Source organism: Erpetoichthys calabaricus, chromosome 1, assembly GCF_900747795.2.
Source record: "Erpetoichthys calabaricus chromosome 1, fErpCal1.3, whole genome shotgun sequence".
In the NCBI taxonomy this organism is placed as follows: domain Eukaryota; kingdom Metazoa; phylum Chordata; class Cladistia; order Polypteriformes; family Polypteridae; genus Erpetoichthys; species Erpetoichthys calabaricus.
The window spans coordinates 71,200,819-71,222,903 of NC_041394.2; the positions used below are offsets into that span (position 1 = coordinate 71,200,819).

General features: G+C 38.5%; 1 protein-coding gene across 6 annotated transcripts in view; it reads left to right on the top strand.

Moving 5' to 3' along the window:
• Positions 1–5,325: 5,325 nt before the first annotated feature.
• rgl2 (ral guanine nucleotide dissociation stimulator-like 2) overlaps positions 5,326–22,085 on the top strand; it is a 90,453-nt gene continuing 73,693 nt past the window's right edge. For 2 of the 6 annotated variants that reach the window (XM_028801544.2, XM_051929298.1), the window contains exons 1-2: positions 5,939–6,471; positions 8,147–8,889. In XM_028801544.2, the coding sequence (XP_028657377.1) occupies positions 8,737–8,889 (153 nt within the window). In that variant the 5' untranslated portion in view covers positions 5,939–6,471; positions 8,147–8,736. Of the gene's footprint in view, positions 5,342–5,938; positions 6,472–6,558; positions 6,577–8,146; positions 8,890–22,085 lie in introns of those variants that run through there. The other 4 variants (XM_051929288.1, XM_051929301.1, XM_028801534.2 and 1 more) reach the window with 4 other exon arrangements.

Consider the following 22,085-nt stretch of genomic DNA (forward strand, 5'->3'; position numbering starts at 1 on the left):
GAGGGTACAGTACTCTGAGGTGAGAGTGGGTTAGGGTGGTGAAACCTGTTAAAGAAGTATGAAATAATTTATAAAACTCCCTGTGCTGCTACAAAGTCAATTATGTGTAATTGTCATTTTTTTTAGATTTAATACAACAAAGTCTGCAGTAGAGTGGTGCTCTTTCCAGGGATATTTCCTGCTTCAGCCACCAATGATGGTAAATTGCATTAAACAGTTTTGAGAATGTTAAACTGCTTTATATTGAAATATGCAGGCTGAGCACTCTTCTAATTAAGTGTTCAAGGCTTTTAGTGCTACTCTAAGCTGTGGATTGCACCCATCATTACTCCATCAAATCATATTTCTAACCCACATATCATGTTAAGGGTCATGAGAGGTAGTACCCATCTTTTCAGTCTTTAGGCATGAATCAACCTTGAATGGAGTTCCATTGGACCACTACGGAAGCATTGAACCACACAATGAAATAATTATGAGGTAACCCCTATTCTGTATGTATGTATGTGAAAATATCTCATACGTCTGGGACACTTTTATGTATGTATGAGATGTTTTCACATATGTATAGGACACTAGTAGGTACGAGACGTTTTCACATACGTACAATATACCTGAAGCATCCTTTTGTAATCTTTTAATCTAACTTTATCTTGTACATACGTGAAAGCATCTCATACATACTTACGTAAAAGTATCTCATACATACGTGAAAACATCTCATATCTACGTGAATGTATTCCATACGTATGAGATATTTTCATATACGTATGAGACTGGGGTTATCCCATAATGTTTTCATTGTGTGGCTCACATATTCCATAGACTACTGCATTGGCACACTTACACATTTGCCTAAGCTCAATGCACCAATTTAGAATAGCCAGTTAACCAGTATGAATGTCTTGGGAGTGAAGGGAAACCAGAATATTCCAAGGAAAACTGCTGGTGCATTCAGATATTGTATTATGTGCTGCCTTTATTAAAAATGTGCAAGCATTTCCTTACTTTGCAATATTTGTCTTATTTAGGATACTGCTGTTTTTACTATACCTGCAAATACAATGTGACAAGCTGCAGAACTCAGTTGATCTGCTGGCCAAAAAAATGTTTATGGTCAATCTCAAGATAAATACTTATTTTACAGACCTAACAATTAATTCCTTAACTGGGTAAAAATTGCAGGTTTGGTAAAGCAAAAAGATAAAAAGCAAGTAGTAAAGGGAGACTTACAGTCATGTGGAAAAGTAAGTACACCCTATGAAATGTTTATTTCTTTTTAACATATGTGGACAAGATTTGATATTCATTTAAACAGCATCATTAGATAAAGATGATGTAATTGGGGAAAAAAAATAAAATCTGATTTTACAATAATTTATTCAACAAAAATTAATCAGACATGCAATTATCCTCTATGGAAAAAGTATGTACTCCCTTGGCTCTAATAGCTAGTATTACTCCCTTTGGCAGAAACTATTTCAGTAGGTATTTCCTTTAACTGTCTATCAGTCTCTGACATCGACTGGGATAAACTTTTTCCCACTCCTCCATGCAGAATTCTTTCAGCTTTCCAGTATTTGAGGGGCATCTTGCATGGAAAGAGCCCATTTTAGATTCCCACCACTGAAGCTTGATAAGATTCAGATTCAGGCTTTAACATTACCATTCCAGAATCCTCCATTTCTTCCTTTTTAGCCATTCCTTGGTGAATTTAATAGTATGTTTGGAATCATCATTACATTTTATGGTCCACTTTTATTTGAACATTAATCTTCTCACAGATGGTCCCACGTTATCCTCAAGCACCCTCTTCCATGATGGAGAATTTATAGTGGATTCTGTGATGGTGAGCTGCTTAGACCCTGATGCAGCAAAGCAGCCCCAAACAATTACATTTCCACCACCATGCTTAGCAGTTGTTGGCAGGTCCTTCTAATAAAATGCTGTCTTTGGTTCTTGCCAAACATGTCTTCTGGTACTATGGACATAATAACTTGTATCTGTGCCACGTCTGTCCAGAACACATTGTTCTGGGAATCTTTGTCTTTGCCTTGGTGTTAATTGGAAAACCTTAGTCTTGCCCTCATGAGAAAGGCGCTATATAAATAAAATGTATTATTATTATGTTCCTTCTGGACAGTAAAGGTTTCCTCCTGGCACGCCTCCCATGTAGAACAAATTTGTGCAGACTCTTTCTAATGGTAGAGGCATTTACTTTGACAACAACAGTGATAAGAGCTACCAGCAGGTCCTGTGATAAAACTCTAGTGTTCTTCTAGAGTTCTTTCAGTACTGTATCTTCCTTTCTGCTCTTGGGCTGAACTTGCTTGGGTGGCCTGGCCTGAACACCTTGACAGATGTTTGAAAACTTCTCCACTTGTAAATGATCTTCCGGGCAGTGGAATGGTTGAATTCCAGACTATCTAAGGTCACAGGTATCTATAACCTTCTTTCTGAAGGCCACAGAGAGTTCTTATGATCTAGACATGGCCATAACACACAGTGCTAGTGCTGTTATTTTGCGCCCTAAGCCAAGCATATTATTGCACCAGCCGACTGTTTGGCTGGGTTTTTCCCTCCTTATGATCTGTGCCCTAGCCAAATGCCTAATTATACCTTAATGGTGGCCCAGATAACATGCACTTCAACAACAAAGAGCAAACCAAGCTTAATGTCTGTAGTTTAAATAAGGCAGGCTACGCCAAGATCCTCTCTAAAGATGTTCTAATTATTTGCAAATGATCCAGTGCACCTGGTTCTAATTTTAGGTATTTGATGTAGTAATAATTGTAGGGTTGTACTTATGTTTTCCACATGCACAATCCGTATTTATATTTATTTAAATTGTACAATGGACTACAAAATATAAATGTGGCATAATGTTTGTCACATTAACTTTATCTATAGATACTGCTTAAATAAAGATCAAATTTTGACCGTATATGTTAAAAAGGAAAAAACATTTAATGAGATGTTCTTACGTTTTTTACATGACTGTAGTTGTTAACTTTTTAGTCAATTTTTATAGATAATAACTTTATAATTGTACAAAGATCTAACCACCCATTTTAAGCTATTATTTCCATTTTTGAGATGTGTATGACAGACCCTATCCCAGCAGCACAAAGCAAGATCCAGCCCAGGATGTAGTGCCAGTCCATCACATACAAAGACACCCTTGTTCATGTCTGACCAGTTTAGAGTCACCATTAAATCTGTTCTGCATCTCTGTAGGACTGGGAAACTGAAGTAACTTCCTGGACTTGGAGAATAATCCATGCAGATACCTACAAGTCCAGGACCCTGACCCAGTGGTCTGGAGCTGTGAGGCAGAACCGCTAACTAATACACCACTCATGCTCTACAACATGTACTGCTAACTGCTCATATTAAAAAACAAACAATGACATTTTTCACTTATTTATATTAAAATTCAGGTTCATAAATAGAATTCTGTGAACATGTAATTGAAGTAAGTGGATTAGACAAAGGATGGATGGATTCACATGTGATAGAATATTAATGACTGGATAAATATTATTAAGTTACGACAAACAATAAACCCCTTTCTCTAATGCACACAAGAAAAACTAAAAAGAAAGAGAACTTCTGACTTGGCTGTCCCAGTCACAGTGAGGCATAATGCAGGCATATTGCTGTGGGTATAAAGGAGCCCCAGTAGCGTTTCCTGACACACTTTTGCTGAATAATTTGTTGACTGAGCCTGCCGTTTAATTAATTTAATTAAGCTTACTGGTTTGGTGAACCTCTCTTGAAGTGATGTTACCCACCAGGCACATTACAGCACAGAACTTCTCACTGGCCCTCACAGAGTTGTAAAGGATGTCACTACCCAAATTAAAGGAACACAGTCTCCTAAAAAAGAAAATCTGCTCTTGTAGCAACACACCACCGTTACATCCACTCCTTGATTAGTGATCGGACATAGAGGCTTTTTGATGTGGCGAAAGTCAATAACCATTTCCCTGGTTTTTCTGATGTTAAGTTGCAGACAATTATTTTTGCACCAAGAATCAAAGTTCTCCACTTGACTCCTCTACTCTCTCTCATTCCCCATATCAATACACCCCATAAGTGCAGAATCATCAGAAAATGTCTGCAAGTGACATGAACTAGTGTTGTATTTATAATCTAAGGCTTAAAGAGTAAAGAGAAAAGGAGAAAGGACTGTCCATGTGGTGCTCCAGAGTCGATCACGTCCATTTCAGAGATACAGTCCTTGAGCCTCACAAACCGCATTCTGCCTGACAGATGGTCCATTATCCAGGACACACTACTACTAACCAACTAAGAGTACCTGTAGTTTCATTAAATGTTATCATGTTCACTTTTGTAGTTGCTTTTCCATTCTGAATAAACAAAGAAAACATAGTCATAAATGCTATCACAATATTGTGTCTCCTCCTCTCCTGTTTCTCTGTCAACCAGCACACCTTTTTTGAATCTCAGAGGAGTCCTCTTTCTTAGTTCCTGACAGGAAATCTTGTGATTGTGTTTGAAGGCTTACCCTTTCCTGCTATAAAGTTGCTGGCACAGTGGTGCCCAGTAAATTCAGGAGTGGAACAAGACCACTGTACATCTCGGCTAGGTCTGGGGCATCACGTGTGCATTTTGGTGTCCACCTTTGAAACATACATTGTACTATTCTCTCCTGAAAGTTTACTGCCATTTTAAAATGACATTGAAATTCCCTTTGACATATCAAGTAGTACTCCCTTACTGTTTAAGTACACATCTTAGAACCACAGACTGTACACAAATTAAAATATCCTTTTTTTTAACGCGATTACTGACAAGCATTGTGGTGGCTCTGTGGCTAAGGATCTGCACTGGCAATCGGAAGGTTGCCGGTGCGAATCGCGTAGGCTAAATGCCAACAGGGACTCTGCTCTGTTGGGCCCTTGAACAAGGCCCTTAACCTGCAATTGCTGAGTGCTTTGAGTAGTGAGAAAAGCGCTATATAAATGCAAAAAATTATTAAAAATTAAAATTATTACAATGACTTGGCTCCTCAGCCTGTTTGGTATATTCCGTTCAAGCGATTTTTGTGTATGTAGTGCTTTTCACCATTGGTTCGTCCAGTGTAGACACGGACAGACATAGTCCATATTAAAAGTTTATTGTACTTTCCATTCTCAAATTAAACTAATGTATCAAGTGGTATATGTCATCATCAGGTTTCATCTCATCGGAAGCAATACTTGTAATCCCACTCTCGCGGAAGGTGACGTCAGGCGCTGCCTACACGTTAATATACGAAAGCAGCGCAAGTGCAGCTCATTGTGGGGTCAGGGCTGTCTGGTAGGAGATCGCGGAGGTGAGTAAAGGGACCTGATGGCTGCTCGAGTTTAGCTCAGCAACCGCAACTTCATTTTGTGAAACTGTGTACATTTCAAGCACTTCCTTTTTTTTTGGAAAAAGCCGAGTGAGAAAATAACGGATTTCCTGCACCCAATTATATTATACTGCTCATGTATATATATTTTTATCATTGAACGCTAAAGTATCTAAACTCACTTTGCCACGCAGATGTGCACACCGTACGTAGTCACTGCTGTGGTCGGAATACAAAGAGAGTTATCTCTGTTTAGGGCTTACATGAAACTAAAATCGTTTTAAAGTGACGGATCACGTATTTTTTCACAATTGACAAAAAGGGAACAGGAACATACAGTATATCTAGTTTTGTAATTTAAATTTTGGAACATTTTGAAAATATAAATATTTTAATATTTTACTGTGTTCAAAAAAACCACAATGCCAATTGTTCAATAGCAGGTACCCACTATGAAGCTCCAGGCCGCGTTTTACTGGCTGCTGCTCATCGTGCGGCTTAACAGGTAATCTCGTTCTCCATCAGCTTTTCCTGAACTCCAAATCCATCGCACTGAATCCCGATCCAGAGCGCATTTCCCACACTAACTCACTCACTCTCACGCCGCTACTGTTGACGACCACCGCGCAGTCCGCAGACCTCTACGTCTTCTCACCAGAGTAAGTATAGTTGCCTGCCAGTCTGCGCTGCGGTGCTGCATGCTGACGGTGCGTGGAGGTGCTGACAACGGAGATTCATCAGAAGGGGAGAAATAGCAACGCACTCTTCCGAGGTGGAGAGGCAGATACGATCGCTTTCTATGAAGCACAACGGTGTTAGAAGCCTGAAGAAGAGCTTTGTACTGGCCAGTGCAGGACGTGTCATGTCGTGCCACGCTAACTCCTCCTCCACTTTATCTTCTGGAGAATAGCGGCTCCCCTCTAAACTCGGTAATGTACACACAGCTTAAGGTACCCAGCGTCGCCGACATCCGGAGCCCGCCTGTCAATGACGGAGCAGTCACCGGGGAGCAGCTCGTGTCCGACTCACCTGCGCTTAGACTGCGCCGATTGGCCGCCGCTCTCTCGTGCCCGCCTCCACGACTCACCTGCAGGTTCTGCGCCCGCCCTGAGGTCAGTCGGTACTGTACTCATTGGGGCGGATTGAGAACGAATGTGGCCGCTGACGGATGTGAGAAGCGGTGTTCTGTGCGGCTAACCGCGATCGCCGGATCGCACGTAAGTTATCGAGCCAAGACGGGCTCTCCGGCCGCAGTGCAGTCTTCCGGAATGAGCTTCGTTTCAGTCTTATCTATTTGGTTCTGGTTGCAGGGATTGGTATTAGTACGAGCTTCATTCACATCGAGCACACTTTCATAATATCGGGACAGATTAGCACGACAAGTGGCAACAGCAGCCTTTATGTTGTTGGACTAGAAAATGTATCATCCGATTGATGAAGACTATTATGGGGCACCTTCTAGAGCTGCAGGGCGTTGCCTGAGCTGGGCGGGGTGCCCCATCCCTACACTCTTATTACTACTTGCATCTTAATAGCTTTTTTTCTGGGTTGTGTGGTTCCTTGTAGAACCATTTGTTGACAAAGAACTATTTTAATTCCTTGCATGGTTCTGTGCATATGAAAATGGGTTCTTGGACCCTTGAAAAGGTTCCCAATATGTTGACAAAGCAGAAATCTTTCGTGTAAAGTACTAACAAGTTAAGTAAATCTTAGCTTAGCCTGTGTTATTATATGTAGCAAGAGTCATTTTAAAATGAAGAACCCATCAGTGTTTCACAGATGTGTTATCATGGATCTAAATAACTGTTCTTTCTTTGGGGGGGGGGGGGTCGAAAATGGTTCCCTTATAGCATTATATTGAACAACCGTTTTGGCACCTTTATTTTTAAGAGTATACAGTAAGAACAGCAGCACTGGTTAGCACCTAACCCCACTTAAACAACCACATGAATGTGAATTTATATTAAAGAAAAAGCTGAGCTTTCATCTCAAAGAGAAACTTGACACTGTGAACTGTTCATATGTGTATGGTGGTCTGTCTGGAAATGAGCACAATATCTGGAGCAGCCCTGCCAAGTGAGATCAACCCCTCATCCCCTTGGGTACCTGATGTTATTCCTAACATCAATTGTGTTCTCCACCTCAGCAGGAACTATGGACTGGTAGCCATATTGGCTTTCTTTCCTGTACTTCTCTCATTGCTGATGCTAGCCATTATTTTGCTGTACTGACCCCCAGCTCCTTTGTTTAACTTTATGTGTGCCATTTATTCTGAGATGAAGTCAGTCAGTCAAGTCTTAACTTCAATGGCCTTTGAAAGGCAGCTTGCCACAGAAATGCATTCTAAATTTCTATGGTACAGCGGTCTTGCTGCAAATGATTCTAATTTTTCTGACTTTCAAAAAAAAATCTTTATCAATTTTAGATCATTTCTAATACTTTAAAACTTTTATCTCCCAGCCCTCTGTTTCATTGTGTTCATTCCCTTCACTGAAACCTGTCCTTTTTAGCCACAGATATTTGCTTAATATTTACATTTCTCCAGTGAGAGGGCCAAAGTGATGAGGGAGGCAGCAGGAAACCCAAGCTGCCATGCAAATTCTGTCAGTCTGATTTGCTTGGACCAGAAACCATCTCTGTCTAAGGCACTTGTTATTCCTTCAGCCACGGGTTCACACTTGTATGATCATATTACACTTGGGCATTTAAAGTATATGAATGTTACTGGAAATTTTGAAATGATCTTCACATTGTAATTCTTTTGTTTTTGTTTCTAATTTTCCTCAGGAAGTGACGTGAAAGAAAACCTCTGCTCTAGAAAGAGAAAAAATGTTCAAAATTGCTTTTCTTTAGGTTGTTCTTGCTGAACAATGCCTACCATTTTTAAATTGTCATTTGAATAAACAACCGACCGCACCCTGGGCATAAAAGGGACGGCGACGCACCCACTTCTCTATATGCTGGCAATTCTGCATTCTTCTTGAAGAAGAAAATGCTTGGAGAACAAGTTTAATATGGAATGGCACTGGGCAGCCGGTGTGACAGGAATGGGAATGGAGATGTGCTACTTGGTATGGACTTAAGAATTTAGAAAGAGAAAAAAGAAAGAGCTCAAAACACACAAAGGGTGCATCGAACGCAAGACAGGGAGGGGCGTGGATGAGAATTGAGACACTGTAGCGTCCCAGACTGGAAATTCTGGCTGACTGTTCATATTTATTCTCTTCCACGTTTAACGTCTGCCTGAGAGATTTGGTTAGCAGTTGACATATCCCTGGGAGAATGTGACTTTAGCAGGCTACACATAGCTTTTTGGAAAATCAATTCTTTTTCTTGCTCACTACTACTACTACTACTATTTCAATTTGAATCGGACTATGCACCCCCGTGGCGGGATGCGGGCCAGTGACCTTCCGGGAGAAGACGCATCCAATGTAACCTTAAGCAGCTTTCGGCCACGGGATCCTGATATCCTGTTAAGTCTGGAGAAACGACAACACGAGTCATCGGACAGCCAGGGCACATCTCAGGTAAAAATGGTGGGGCTTTACCAGGAAGAGATATCTTGTGTTGGGAAAGGTGAAGGAAAAAGGAGCAGAGGCTCACAGGAAAGTGTGAGTGACCCCTTGCCAAGTTACGATGGGGCCATAGTTTTGGTCAGATAGGCTTTAATAAAAAATGCCTTTTTTGTTAGTAGTGTTCTTTTATTTCTTGTAAAGTAAAATTAGGTAATATCTGAAAACCTTGTTTTAATAATAATGATTTTAACTAGCACTCTAACCTTTAGCAAATTTTTGAATTATTTATCTGTCACAGTTCTGTATGTGAATACAAAAGAGGAAAAAACAAAAAAATGCATTTATTCCTATTCATTTTTCCATGCATGTAGGTTCTGAAGTTTGCATGACTTTAGAAAAATTATTGAACAATTACATTTTAAGACATGTAATTTACAGGGGTTGTGTGAGAACAACTTCAAGAAAATGTGTTTGAGAAAGCTGACATATGTTTCTGGAGTGCTTACTTCTAGTTCTGATTAATAATGGAGGTGGGGTGTGCAGTTTCATGGTGCAGTTTATTACGAGTGGTGCTAAGAATCTGTTTTGAGGTGGTTTGGTTTTGTTATGCTTCTTCCCCGCTTTTTGTTATTTTTCTTCTGTTTTGTAGTTAGTACCAATCCAAATTATATTTGAGAAATTTTCCTACAGGGCTGTACAATCGTATTGGTTTGTAAATGGTTCACAAGCGTGTGATTTGCAGGCACAGTAATTAGTGCTGCTGCTTCATAGCTGCAGGATCCTTAATTCAATCCTCAACCCCTGTCACTGACTGGGTAGACTTCGCCTGCTCTCCTGTGATGTCTCCAGGTATCGCTGATTCTTCCCACATATCAAAGGCATCGGTGCGGTGCTAAGGTCTACTTTTAATGATATGTTTTCTGTGATACACTGACACTCATTTCAGCAATGGCCCTTTCCTCGTGCCTGATGCTACTAAGACGGGCCCTTGCTTCTCATATCCCAGTAATGGATAAAATAGATAAATGAATGGTTAATGAATCTCACTACAGAATACTGATTTACGCTCTATATTTGTAAATTAATAGGATAGGTGTGACGGCTATACTTAATTAATCAAAGTGTAGGTCAATTGTTTATTTTAAAACTTTAGCATGCCAAAATATTAATTATTTACTGCATATACAATTGCTTTTTAAAATGCATGAAAAAATTAGTTTAATTACTTAAAAACTGAAAAGTTTCATTCAGGATGTTTACCCCTGCATTGTGTCTAGTACCAGGACACCAACACCTCACAGCCCAAACTGCACTGAAAAAAGAATAAAACATCATAGAGAATTATTAACTCTGCTGTTCAAGTAAGCTAACAATGCAATTGTCTGTTCTTTAATTGTTCACACATTAATAACCCGGGTTGCCACCAAGCAACCAGCATAAATTCTCTGTGACGTTAGATTGCATTATTTCCTGTTAACGAGTCAGTGGTTTCCTCATTAATTTTTTCCAGTTACAAAAGATTAGAGTATTAACCTGGTGTTCAGCACTGTAATCCAAACTGGGAAAATAAACTTTTTTTTAAATTATCTGATCATTCTGTCACTCTAGTAGAAAAATCATGTTTTAAAATACAGTACTATATACTATACTATACAATAGATACAGTGCATCCGGAAAGTATTCACAGCGCATCACTTTTCCCACATTTTGTTATGTTACAGCCTTATTCCAAAATGGATTAAATTCATTTTTTTTCCTCAGAATTCTACACACAACACCCCATAATGACAACGTGAAAAAAGTTTGAGGTTTTTGCAAATTTATTAAAAATAAAAAAACACAAGTATTCACAGCCTTTGCTCAATACTTTGTCGATGCACCTTTGGCAGTAATTCCAGCCTCAAGTCTTGTTGAATATGATGCCACAAGCTTGGCACACCTATCCTTGGCCAGTTTCTCCCATTCCTCTTTGCAGCACCTCTCAAGCACCTCTCAAGGATGGGAAGCGTCGGTGCACAGCCATTTTAAGATCTCTCCAGAGATGTTCAATCGGATTCAAGTCGGGGCTCTGGCTGGGCCACTCAAGGACATTCACAGAGTTGTCCTGAAGCCACTCCTTTGATATCTTGGCTGTGTGCTTAATCCTGCTGAAAGATGAACCGTCGCCCCAGTCTGAGGTCAAGAGTGCTCTGGAGCAGGTTTTCATCCAAGATGTCTCTGTACATTGCTGCAGTCATCTTTCCCTTTATCCGGACTAGTCTCCCAGTTCCTGCTGCTGAAAAACATCCCCACAGCATGATGCTGCCACCACCATGTATCACTGTAGGGATGGTGCCAGGTTTCCTCCAAACGTGACGCCTGGCTTTCACACCAAAGAGTTCAATCTTTATCTCATCAGACCAGAGAATTTTCTTTCTCATGGTCTGAGAGTCCTTCAGGTGCCTTTTGGCAAACTCCAGGCGGGCTGCCATGTGCCTTTTACTAAGGAGTGGCTTCTGTCTGGCCACTGTACCATACAGGCCTGATTGGTGGATTGCTGCAGAGATGGTGGTCCTTCTGCAAGGTTCTCCTCTCTCCACAGAGGACCTCTGGAGCTCTGACAGAGTGACCATCAGGTTCTTGGTCACCTCCCTGACTAAGGCCCTTCTCCCCCGATCACTCATTTTAGATGGCCGGCCAGCTCTAGGAAGAATCCTGGTGGTTTCGAACTTCTTCCACTTACGGATGATGGAGGCCACTGTGCTCATTGGGACCTTCAAAGCAGTCCCAATCCTGTCTCGGAGGTCTACAGACAATTCCTTTGACTTAATGCTTGGTTTGTGCTCTGACATGAACTGTCAACTGTGGCACCTTATATAGACAGGTGTGTGCCTTTCCAAATCATGTCCAGTCAACTGAATTTACCACAAGGTGGACTCCAATTAAGCTGCAGAAACATCTCAAGGATGATCAGGGGAAACAGGATGCACCTGAGCTCAATTTTGAGCTTCATGGCAAAGGCTGTGAATACTTATGTACATGTGCTTTCTCAATGTTTTTATTTTTAATAAATTTGCAAAAATCTCAAGTAACCTTTTTTCACGTTGTCATTATGAGGTGTTGTGTGTAGAATTCTGAGGAAAAAAATGAATTTAATCCATTTTGGAATAAGGCTGTAACATAACAAAATGTGGAAAAAGTGAAGCGCTGTGAATACTTTCCGGATGCACTGTATATACTATATCTGTATGCATATAGTACTAGGGTGTTGTACCATGTTAGCCATTATGAATGTAGAGAAAAGCCAAGCAAAGTGACACCTTTTATTGGCCGACTAAAAAGATTACAATATGTAAGCTTTCGAGGCAACTCAGACCCCTTCTTCAGGCAAGATGTAATCACATTTTGATTATATCTTGTCTGAAGAAGGGGCCTGAGTTGCCTCGAAAGCTTGTATATTGTAATCGTTTTAGTTAGCCAATAAAATGTCATTTTGCTTGGCTTTTCTCTGTAAGCATATAGCAACTTAGTCCAAATTGGGTATCAGCAGCTAGAGTTCATAATATTCAGTTCAAGATCGCTACTTTTACTGGACTAAAAGTCAAAATATGGGGATGTGAGAGGAAAATTGCAATTACTGAAAAAAGGGCAGAAAATTAATACTGAATATATAGCTATATATCTTCCCGATTATTTATAATATAAATGTCCCTATTAATCGTAACGTGTGCTGTGGTGGAGTTGCATGCATAAGTGAATTCATCCCCTTGGAGTTTGGATAAACTAACTCAGTGTGAGAGTGATGGTTTGTCTCACACTGAACTAGAGGTTTCCTTTGTTAGAGTTGGTTCAAGAAGTACAGTGCTATGAAAAGGTGTTTGTCCCCTTCATAATATCCTGTGTATCTGTTTCATTACTTCAGCAAACCATTACTTTATTCAAAGAACAAAGTTATCCAAACCTACAGTATATCACTCATGTGAAAAAGTAATTTTCCCTTAGTTTCAGTAGTTGGTCGCAGCATCTTTACCAGCAATAATCACTTCCTATAATTTGATAACTGTCTTTCACAGCACTGTTGAGGAGATTTAATCCACTGTCTCTTTTTTTTTTTTTTGCAGAACTGCTTTAATTCAGTAGGTTTGCGAACACGAAGTACTTGTTCAAGGTTCTGCTATGGCATCACTCTTGGGTTTTTGGATTCAAGTTAGGAATTTGACTAGGCCACTCAGAAACTTTTGTTTTATTTGTGTCATTAAGTTGCAGACTTGCTTTTGTGTTTTTTGGTCAATGTGCTGCTGCATATCCAAAATACACTTTACATTCGGGTCACAGACAGACGACTGAACATTCTGCTTAACAATATTCAGAAAATCATCCCTACGCCATCACACTACCAACCCTATGTTTTATTGTAGGTATGATGTTCTTGCTGTTGAACACTGTATTCACTTTATGCCAGATGTGGGACCTGTGTCTCTCCTGTCCTTAGGATATTGTTCCATAAGGCTTGGAGATCACCAAAGTGTTTCTTTTTAAATACAAGATAAGCACAGAGGTTCCACAATGCTACTCTCCCATGGATGCTGTTAAATATTTCTTATTATGAAGTCATGAACTGACCTTAGCTGAGGCTATAGGGGCCCGCAGCTCATTGGAAGTTCTTCTGGGGTCCTCTGTGACTTCTTAAATGAGTCATCAATATGACCTTGAGGTCATTTTGGTGGGCCGGCCTTTCCTGGGAAGATTCACCACTGTGCCAGATGTTCTCCATTTCAAGATAATGGCTCTTGCTGTGGTGTATTAGAGTCCCAAAGCGCAATAATTAGCATTGTAACCCTTTCCTAATTGGTAGATTTCAAAGTTTTCCTCATTTCTTCGGAAGTTTCTTTTGATCAAGGCAGCGTTTTATGCTATGAACCTTATGGTGACTACTCCAGTCTCAAGGTAAGTGTCAATATGTGGTGAGGCTTAGATTTAACAAGGCTAGCTGCAATCAACTGTGGCTGTTCTTAGTCAGCTGAGTGTAGTTGTTGTTTAGCTTGGATCAGCTTTTTGAGTGAGCAACTAGGGGACACAATACAGGTGTTGGATAATGTTATTTCTCTAATACATGAAGTAGAAATTTAGAAATGGTGTTATATATTTATCAAATACTAGCTGTGCTATTCATCTAAGATGGGCTGAAATCTTAGTAATCAACATTGACCTCTGCATATTCAGTGTTAATGTTTGCGGACCTCCATCTATTGGAATGTATTTTGTAATGCATGTAGCAATAAAGTGCATTGGCATTTTTCGTTCCAACAGATGGTGCATCACAAACCATAGCACTGCTTTTACAAATCCCATATTAAATGGCATATAACAGAGAAATAGACACCGGACGGACACACAGATACTTGTCCTTTTGAGTAAAGTGGATTACATTACCTAAAGACCAGAAGTCAGTTATTGTGACAAATGCAGCACAATAGAGGATATCAGGAAGGGAGCAAAAGTTTTTGCGCCCAGCACTTTAGGTTAAGCAGAATGAATCTCTTTGCTCTAACCTCCATTTTTAGTGTCTGTTTATTCTATTGAATTTTATTCACCATATATCTGCCCAAACCCAGATTTTGTTCAGGTTCAACTGTACTTGTGTACCAACACTAGCACACCTGATAATTCACCTAATTTTAATGACATCTTGAATTTAACTTGGCACCCTTTCCAGAATTATACTTGTGTTGTGCCCAATGTTGCCTGGATAGGTACCAGCTCCATGTAACCCTGAAACAGATAAGTGGTTTTCGAAATTTGGATAGAATGTTTAATTTTCTAGTTACATTTTATCAAAATATATTAAAGCCTCCCAAATACTTAATTCAATCAACATTTTTCCAGAAAAAATAAATAAAAAATAGATAAAATAACTATATTTAAACCCATATTGATTTCAACTAAATTCTTGTTTGAAAGCAGGTTATTTGTATTTTTTTTTATATAATTGATGTTCAGGGAACTAATATTAGCCCCTGGTAAATAATAAATATTGAATTCAAAAAAGTACTCAGTTATATTACAATTAAATATAGTATTTCTGATACATTTGAGTCATTAACAGTACTATAGCCGAGGTCCATTGTCTTAGGAAATTTCCTGGCTAACACAGCTAGTCTGACATATTGAAAGCCCTCATAAAGTCCTCTGTGGCTTCATTAATTTTTATGGGCTGCTCACATGTGCTCATAAGTAGCTATTTTGCTTATATACTATATTTTTTTCTTTTTTTCTAATTTTTCCAGGATGATGTTATTTGTCTGTTATTAATAATACTAAACACATTTTTACTTGCCTTAAAATGCAGTTTGTTTTCAATACCTTGGCAGAGCATCGCCGAGTTCAACCTTGTTTCTAGGCCATCTCTTGTCCTCTAAAAGATTTGCATAGGTAACCTACAAAACATTATGCTTGCTGGAGGCCAGTGTCCTTATTTCTGTTCTCCAGACTGATCTTTTATCTGAATAATAATTTCCGTTGTCTGGCAGTGTGCCTTGTATCTTTTGGCATGCTGGAAAAAATTTCAAGCACAACTCTTCATGTCTTGCCAGATGGTGTTTGGAAGAATATTAGTATCTGCTCCTGGAGGACCATACTTTTGTACTTCCTTATTTTGTTATTTATGTACTGCTCTATAATCCACTGCAGAATGGGGATGAAAGAAAAGGAAGAATAAACAAAGATTCTTTTCATAACTTAATAAACTGCATGTTTCATAAAATGTTGTTTTGTGTAACACATAAAATATTGTTATATGCAACATTATGTATAACAGTACTTCCATCAGTTATCAGTCCCTCTATAGATGTGATTAGATTAATGTGAACTTAGATGAATTGTGGTATTTTTAACTGTCAAATTTCAATGTAATTTTTTCATTTGAAAATACTGGTGTAATGAAATGTCCAGATGTTTTTCTTTATGGTGAGTGGAAAGGCAAGAAATTGATTGCCCCCTCCGTCATTCATACAGTGTATATCTTTGAAGCTGAAAAGCACATTAACCTTAATCATTTTAAGTAGCTTTGAAGGCATAAAATAATTAATAATTTACAGCAATGATCCAAAATGGTGCTTCACATTACTGAATTCACATTCAGACACCTTAATTTTTCCTCTAAAATCTCCAGGGTTCAGTATATATCTGGGAACACTTCTATTGATTTAACTTTGTTTTTTTTTCAGCACAAAGACAAGAAAACAACAAGTAGTAGGTTATACAAGTAAAAAAAAAAAAGTTAGTATATGATGATATTAATATAAAGTTGTACTGTCTCTTGAGATCCTGTAAAAGCAAAATATCCCCTTGGGACAAATTACCTAGTAGTGCATGTTTGCTACTGGTCAATCTCCTTCTCAGAAAATGTAATTAATTAAATTAATTTTAATTAATTAAATTAATACAGTGAAGTTGTCCTGCTGCAACCCAGGACAGCGTAGCAGAAAGCAAATGGCACTTGTAATTTGTATAATACAATGCATTACACTGTATATAGGTGTTTAATTTATATGCTGAGACAATGGGCCTCAGTTATAGTACCATCAGATGTATCATAAGAATTACATAAGTAACTGATAATTTCTCTGTAAATGATATCTGTTGTTAGCTGATTTTTCTGTAAACGATATTTGTTGTTTACCAGGCGCTAATATTAATAGTTCATTGCACCTCCTTTCTCTGGAATATCATAAATACATTTGGCCATGAGTGAAATACTCCTGCCACAGATCAGTTCCTGCTTTGCCTAGTGACTGACCTTGGGTTTTGTTGAAACTTTTTTTTTATTTAAAATGAGTAAGTCGTCTTCCTCTTCTTTCGGCTGCTCCCGTTAGGGGTTGCCACAGCGGATCATCCAAAATCGCTGTCCACATATTGAGTTGGCAAAATTTTACACCGGATGCCCTTCCTGACGTAACCCTCCCCATTTATCCGGGCTTGGGACCGGCATGAAGAAACACACTGGTTTGTGCATCCCCTGTGGCTGGGTTATTTAAAATGAGTAAGTAATTGGAATTCTGGGTATAAATATAATTCCACCTTGTAGCACATCCTATAAAAATGTCAGATTTGAATGTAATGCTTTGATCTGTGTAATCTTAAACCGTTACAAAGTTTTGGAGGGTTTAGATCTGGGGTGTCGAACTCCAGTCCTGGAGGGCCACAATGGCTGCAGGTTTTCATTCTAACCATCTTCTTAATTAGTGACCAGTTTTTGCTGCTAATTAACTCCTTTTGCCTTAGTTTTAATTAACTTGACTCAGGCTCCTTAGTTGTTTCTTTTTCCTTAATTAGTAGCCAAACATTAATGAGACAACAAATGAGCCACCACATGACGAGCTCACCTGTGTCCATCACAGAATATCTGAAAATAAAGAAAGGTGATGGTCTCACTAAGATTGATCTCTCAGGTCACCAAAACTAGTTGATGATGTTCTTAGAAACAGCAGAAAATAAACAGTTTTGGTAATGTCTGCTGTGGCAGAATGAGAGCAGCAACAAGCTGTGGAATTAAATAACGAGTTTAATTACCAGCAAGAATTGGCTTCTCTTTAAGTAAGTGATTGGAGTGGAACTGGTTGGAGTTTGAAGCCCCAGTTTAGCTGGTTATCTGTCAGCACGTGGCCTGTAGATATTAACAGAACCTGGCAATCCTGTTCTAAAGTAAACATACAGTAGAGCAAACTGAGAAAAGTTAGAAAATATACACATTATACACAATACTATAAAGACAATCAGATGGCAGCCAATGTGTAGCGCAAAATATCACCCAACATCAGCTTGTAAGTCAGAGAATGTACGAAAAAAGTGAAAAAATATGAATGACAAATATGTTTGCTTATGAAAAAAATGTGTAGCAAGAGAAGCGGTGATCCTAGAGGGTAAAAACTGCCTTTCTTTTAATACATCATTTGCTTCACTTGAATGCTAAAAACACATTGTACTAGCATTCAAGTGTGTGTCTGCAGCACGACGCAATGCAGAAGTATAAAGTACTTTCAACAGCTTAGGCCTGATACAGAATTATAAATCAGCCTTAATGTTTAAAGCTCCCCGCCAACCCCCTTTTTCACTGATGAACTATTGCATATGAAATGTCTAAACCCTGCCTCATCTATATCTGGATTTGCTTGGATTTTTTTTTAATGAGGCCACTTTGAAAATTCTTACTGTTCATTGGGCAGGAACTGAAAATAAAGTATCTTAGTGGTGTTCAGCTTTAAAACAAAATTTCACCGCAAGTGTTCAGCTCCTTTCTTCTTTTATCCCTGCATCTTCTTGGCTTATGAGATTTAGTTGCATTGCTGTCGTGCATTTATTTCTTTTTTTCTTAGAGTTGACAGTTGGTGTTCTGCTGTCTTGGTGACTAGTGTCCAGATCTGTTTTTTTCTGCTGTTCTATAGCTCTTTAGAACTTTTTTTTTTCCTTCACAAGCTAGCAGAAAGTGCCAACTTCTGGTACTAAGCTATTTTTCCTGAAAACTATAGGAATCTCTTTACTTAAACACTACAGAGGCAAAGCATTCAAACTCTTAGTTCATTATGGCATAGCATTTTACTATAATGTGGGAAAACTTCAAAAAGCAATGTTCTGTGTTAAGACCCACACATTCTCAAACCAGTTAAGGGATGCAGTCACTGGAGCTTGTCACGGCAGCACTGGGCACAAGACAGTTACCAGTCATAGCCCTGAGTTGCTCATTATTTTCACATTTTTTCATTTGAAATCTTCAAATTCACAAAAAATATGAATTGCATTAAACATTTAAAAATAAAAAGATCAATTTCTGATGTGCCTTAGTAATATCAATTGCAAATTACCTCTTGTAACACCAGTTGTCCGCCAGCACACACTATGGGCTAATCACCACCTGCTGAATTTAACTGATAATAATAAATAAAGTCGGCTGTAAGTGTCTTTTAGTAGATGGCGCTACATAGAGTACTGAAAACTTTAAAAATATCCTTAGCAAAACAGGTAAGTTTTGGTATCAGCAAGATTTTGCCTAAATGAATCAGAAAGATTCTTAAATTAAACTTGCAGCCTCTCCAAGAAGCTGAAACTGATAGAGAGACTCCAGCTTGATAATGATCCATGCACATAGATAAACGCAACTGCATAGCAGCTATAAAAGAAAAAATGTTCAAACTTGTTGGCTGACTACATTATGTCTCATAGAAAACCAGTGAATTCATTTTATGTGCACCACAACAATTATTCCCTATTTACCTGGGAAAATGTTTGCATGAGAAATAATAGAAAAGTGTATGTTAGAGTGTGAGGTTGTTAGAGCTGCTGCCTCACAGCTTCATGGCTCTGTCCTCCTTCTCCCTAATTACTGTAAAATGGTTTACTTTCCCCCCAGTATTCACATAGGAATTTGGTAGTTTCCTTCAACAGTAAAAATACCTACATCCAAAGTACATATTTGTACAAATCTGACTGTGTATAGACTGGCTTCCCATAATACTAAAATGGGAAAAGCTGAATTGAGAAAAAGGGTAGAATGTGCAAAAATTGCAAAATATAGATGTTTTAATGCAGAACTTTCCAAATAGGTTTATAACTGTGAGGAAAGCAGAAGTAGTAAAGCAGAAGGGGCTGTTGTGTACAGTAAAAAAGAACCTTTTATTTGTATGAATGTAAACATTTTTCCAATCATTTTTCCTTTTGACCATCTTTGTTAATTACACCCAGGCCTTTCAGTTCCATGAGAAGAATGTTGGACTAGATACAGTATGTGTGTTGTAGGTACAAGCTATTGCTCTTTTAGGGTATTTAATGTTGAATATGATTTAATATCTATAATAAAACCATCAACCAGCACTTTTACTGTTGTTTTTAGTTCCAAATGCAATTTGATAGAAGAAATGTTCATAGATTTTTTGTTTTTTGTCTAACATTTGGTTTGGTGCACTTGTGATAAATCATTTACAGCAGTGCGAAAATACTTCTGTGTTTACTGTCTTGTCATTTTCTTGTACTTTCAATTTTTCATATACTAAGATACCAGTGGAAAGAGAAATATGGTTTCTTCAGAGTGTGCAGTTACAGTCCATTAGCAGTCATCAATAGTTTAAGCTATTTTGTGTAATCAAGGGTTTGTTTGATTTTTACCGCTAAATGTATTAAAATAGATTAGTTATAACAATTTACTCTTCTAATACTCTTCCATCCATCCATCCATCCATCCATCCATCATCCAAGCCGCTGTATCCTAACACAGGGTCATGGGGGTCTGCTGGAGCCAATCCCAGCCAACACAGGGCACATGGTAGGAAGAAATCCCCGGGCAGGGCTCCAGGCAACCGCAGGGCACACACACACAATTTAGGATCGCCAATACACCTAACCTGCATATCTTTGAAATGTGGGAGGAAACCGGAGCACCCAGAGGAAACCCACGCAGACACGGGGAGAACATGCAAACTGTACGCAGGGAGGACCCAGGAAGCGAAACCAGGTCTCCTAACTGCAAGGCAGCAGAGCCACCCACTGCGCCACCATTCTGCCCCCAATTTACTTCAATAATTATAAATTATTCTTTACCCAATAATTTGTCCACTTTTCACGAGAGAACATGGTGTTGCATAAAGTTGACTGTGTTCATTTAAAGAAAGAAACATTTTAGACAATGTATGCTTAGCATAACATTCGGGTGTGTTTGGTGACTAAGCTAACTGATATGAAAGTTGGATGAAGTAAATAAATGCAAAATGCTCCAAGAGTCAGTTATTAAATTTTTTGTTGATTAAAAAGTATAACAGTGAGTCTTTCAAAAGTAATAGCAATAATAGAATGCAATGTGTGTTAGTAAATTACATTAAGTGATTTTTAACAGCCCTTCACAATAATATTAAACACTGATAGGCTTGTGTGTGGGAGCTCAATAGCTTTCTTACACAGCAGATTCCAATTCAAATGATGTGAAAATCTCATCGACTGATGTGTTAGTGCACACACATGTGCTAGTTGGAGGGTCTGTGACTAAGTTATTCAATTTTCTTAAACTTCACATTTTTGAAAATATACCTAATAATTGGCTATAGAGAAATATCTATTTATACGAAATGAGCAACACTAGCCTAAAATCAGTATCAATATTAGTACTGGTATATGAAAGGAGAAAAGGAGCTGAAATAAATTCCCTATCTAGCTATTAATGTTAGTTAAAACACAGTCGTTTATTAGAAACCATGTAATTAAGAACTTAGAAAGGAACATACTGTATTTATTGAATAATGATAGTATACTGTCATTGGTCTTGGGTCGTGACACAGCGCCTCCCACCTTCTGACGCCACCGTCATTATTTAAACCCATTCTATGTTTATATCACTTTATATCACTTTGGGCAGCTGTGCCTTTCTTGTGGTATTAATTAGTTCAAACACCATATAGCTGCAGGTTGATAGCGTCAGTTCTTGACAATAACAATTTGCAGATAATATTGATCAATCACTTCAGTCTTATATACGTCTACATAATAGTTTTCCCCTTCCATTTATTTCCAGAGAAGTGACTTTTTGTACTGTATTAGTTAACTTAACCTAAAGCTGCAGGAGGAGGACACTGTTGTGTGAGCTGTTTGTGCGCACTCTGCCCGGCGTTTGACTCACTTGCATTGGTCTTTTGAGCAGCTGCCAGATGAGTAAAAGAGGGAAATATGCAAAATTTACAAGTTCAAGCAACCACTTCTAAAGTCAAATTGAAACAGTAAACTAGTTACTAGTTGAAGCTGCATAAAACATTTGTTCGTTTTAAGATGGAAAAATTCACTACTGCTTTTCAATGGGAAATTTTAAAACGTTGTACAGTGTGATCTGTTTCAGATATTGCAACAAAAATTGAAATCAACAAATTTCTTTTAAGAAGTACTATGCAGCATCTCAACCAAACTAGTCCAGTGGGGGTTGTTTCATACAGGCAGAAAGACTGAGATACTAACATGGGCTTTTGCAATAGGTACTTTGCGCATTATATGCAAACACACCTAAAATGGATACAACAAGTCGATATTATCTAATGAAAACCAATAGGACACTCAGGATTTAATTCTCCTCTTCATAAAGTGACATAAAATATTATTATTTGGAAGTAGGTGTTGAATGGTACTCGCTACTCACAAATCCAATGTCCTAGGTGCAGATGTCACACCTCATTGTTTTCTAAATGGAGTTTACACGTTTT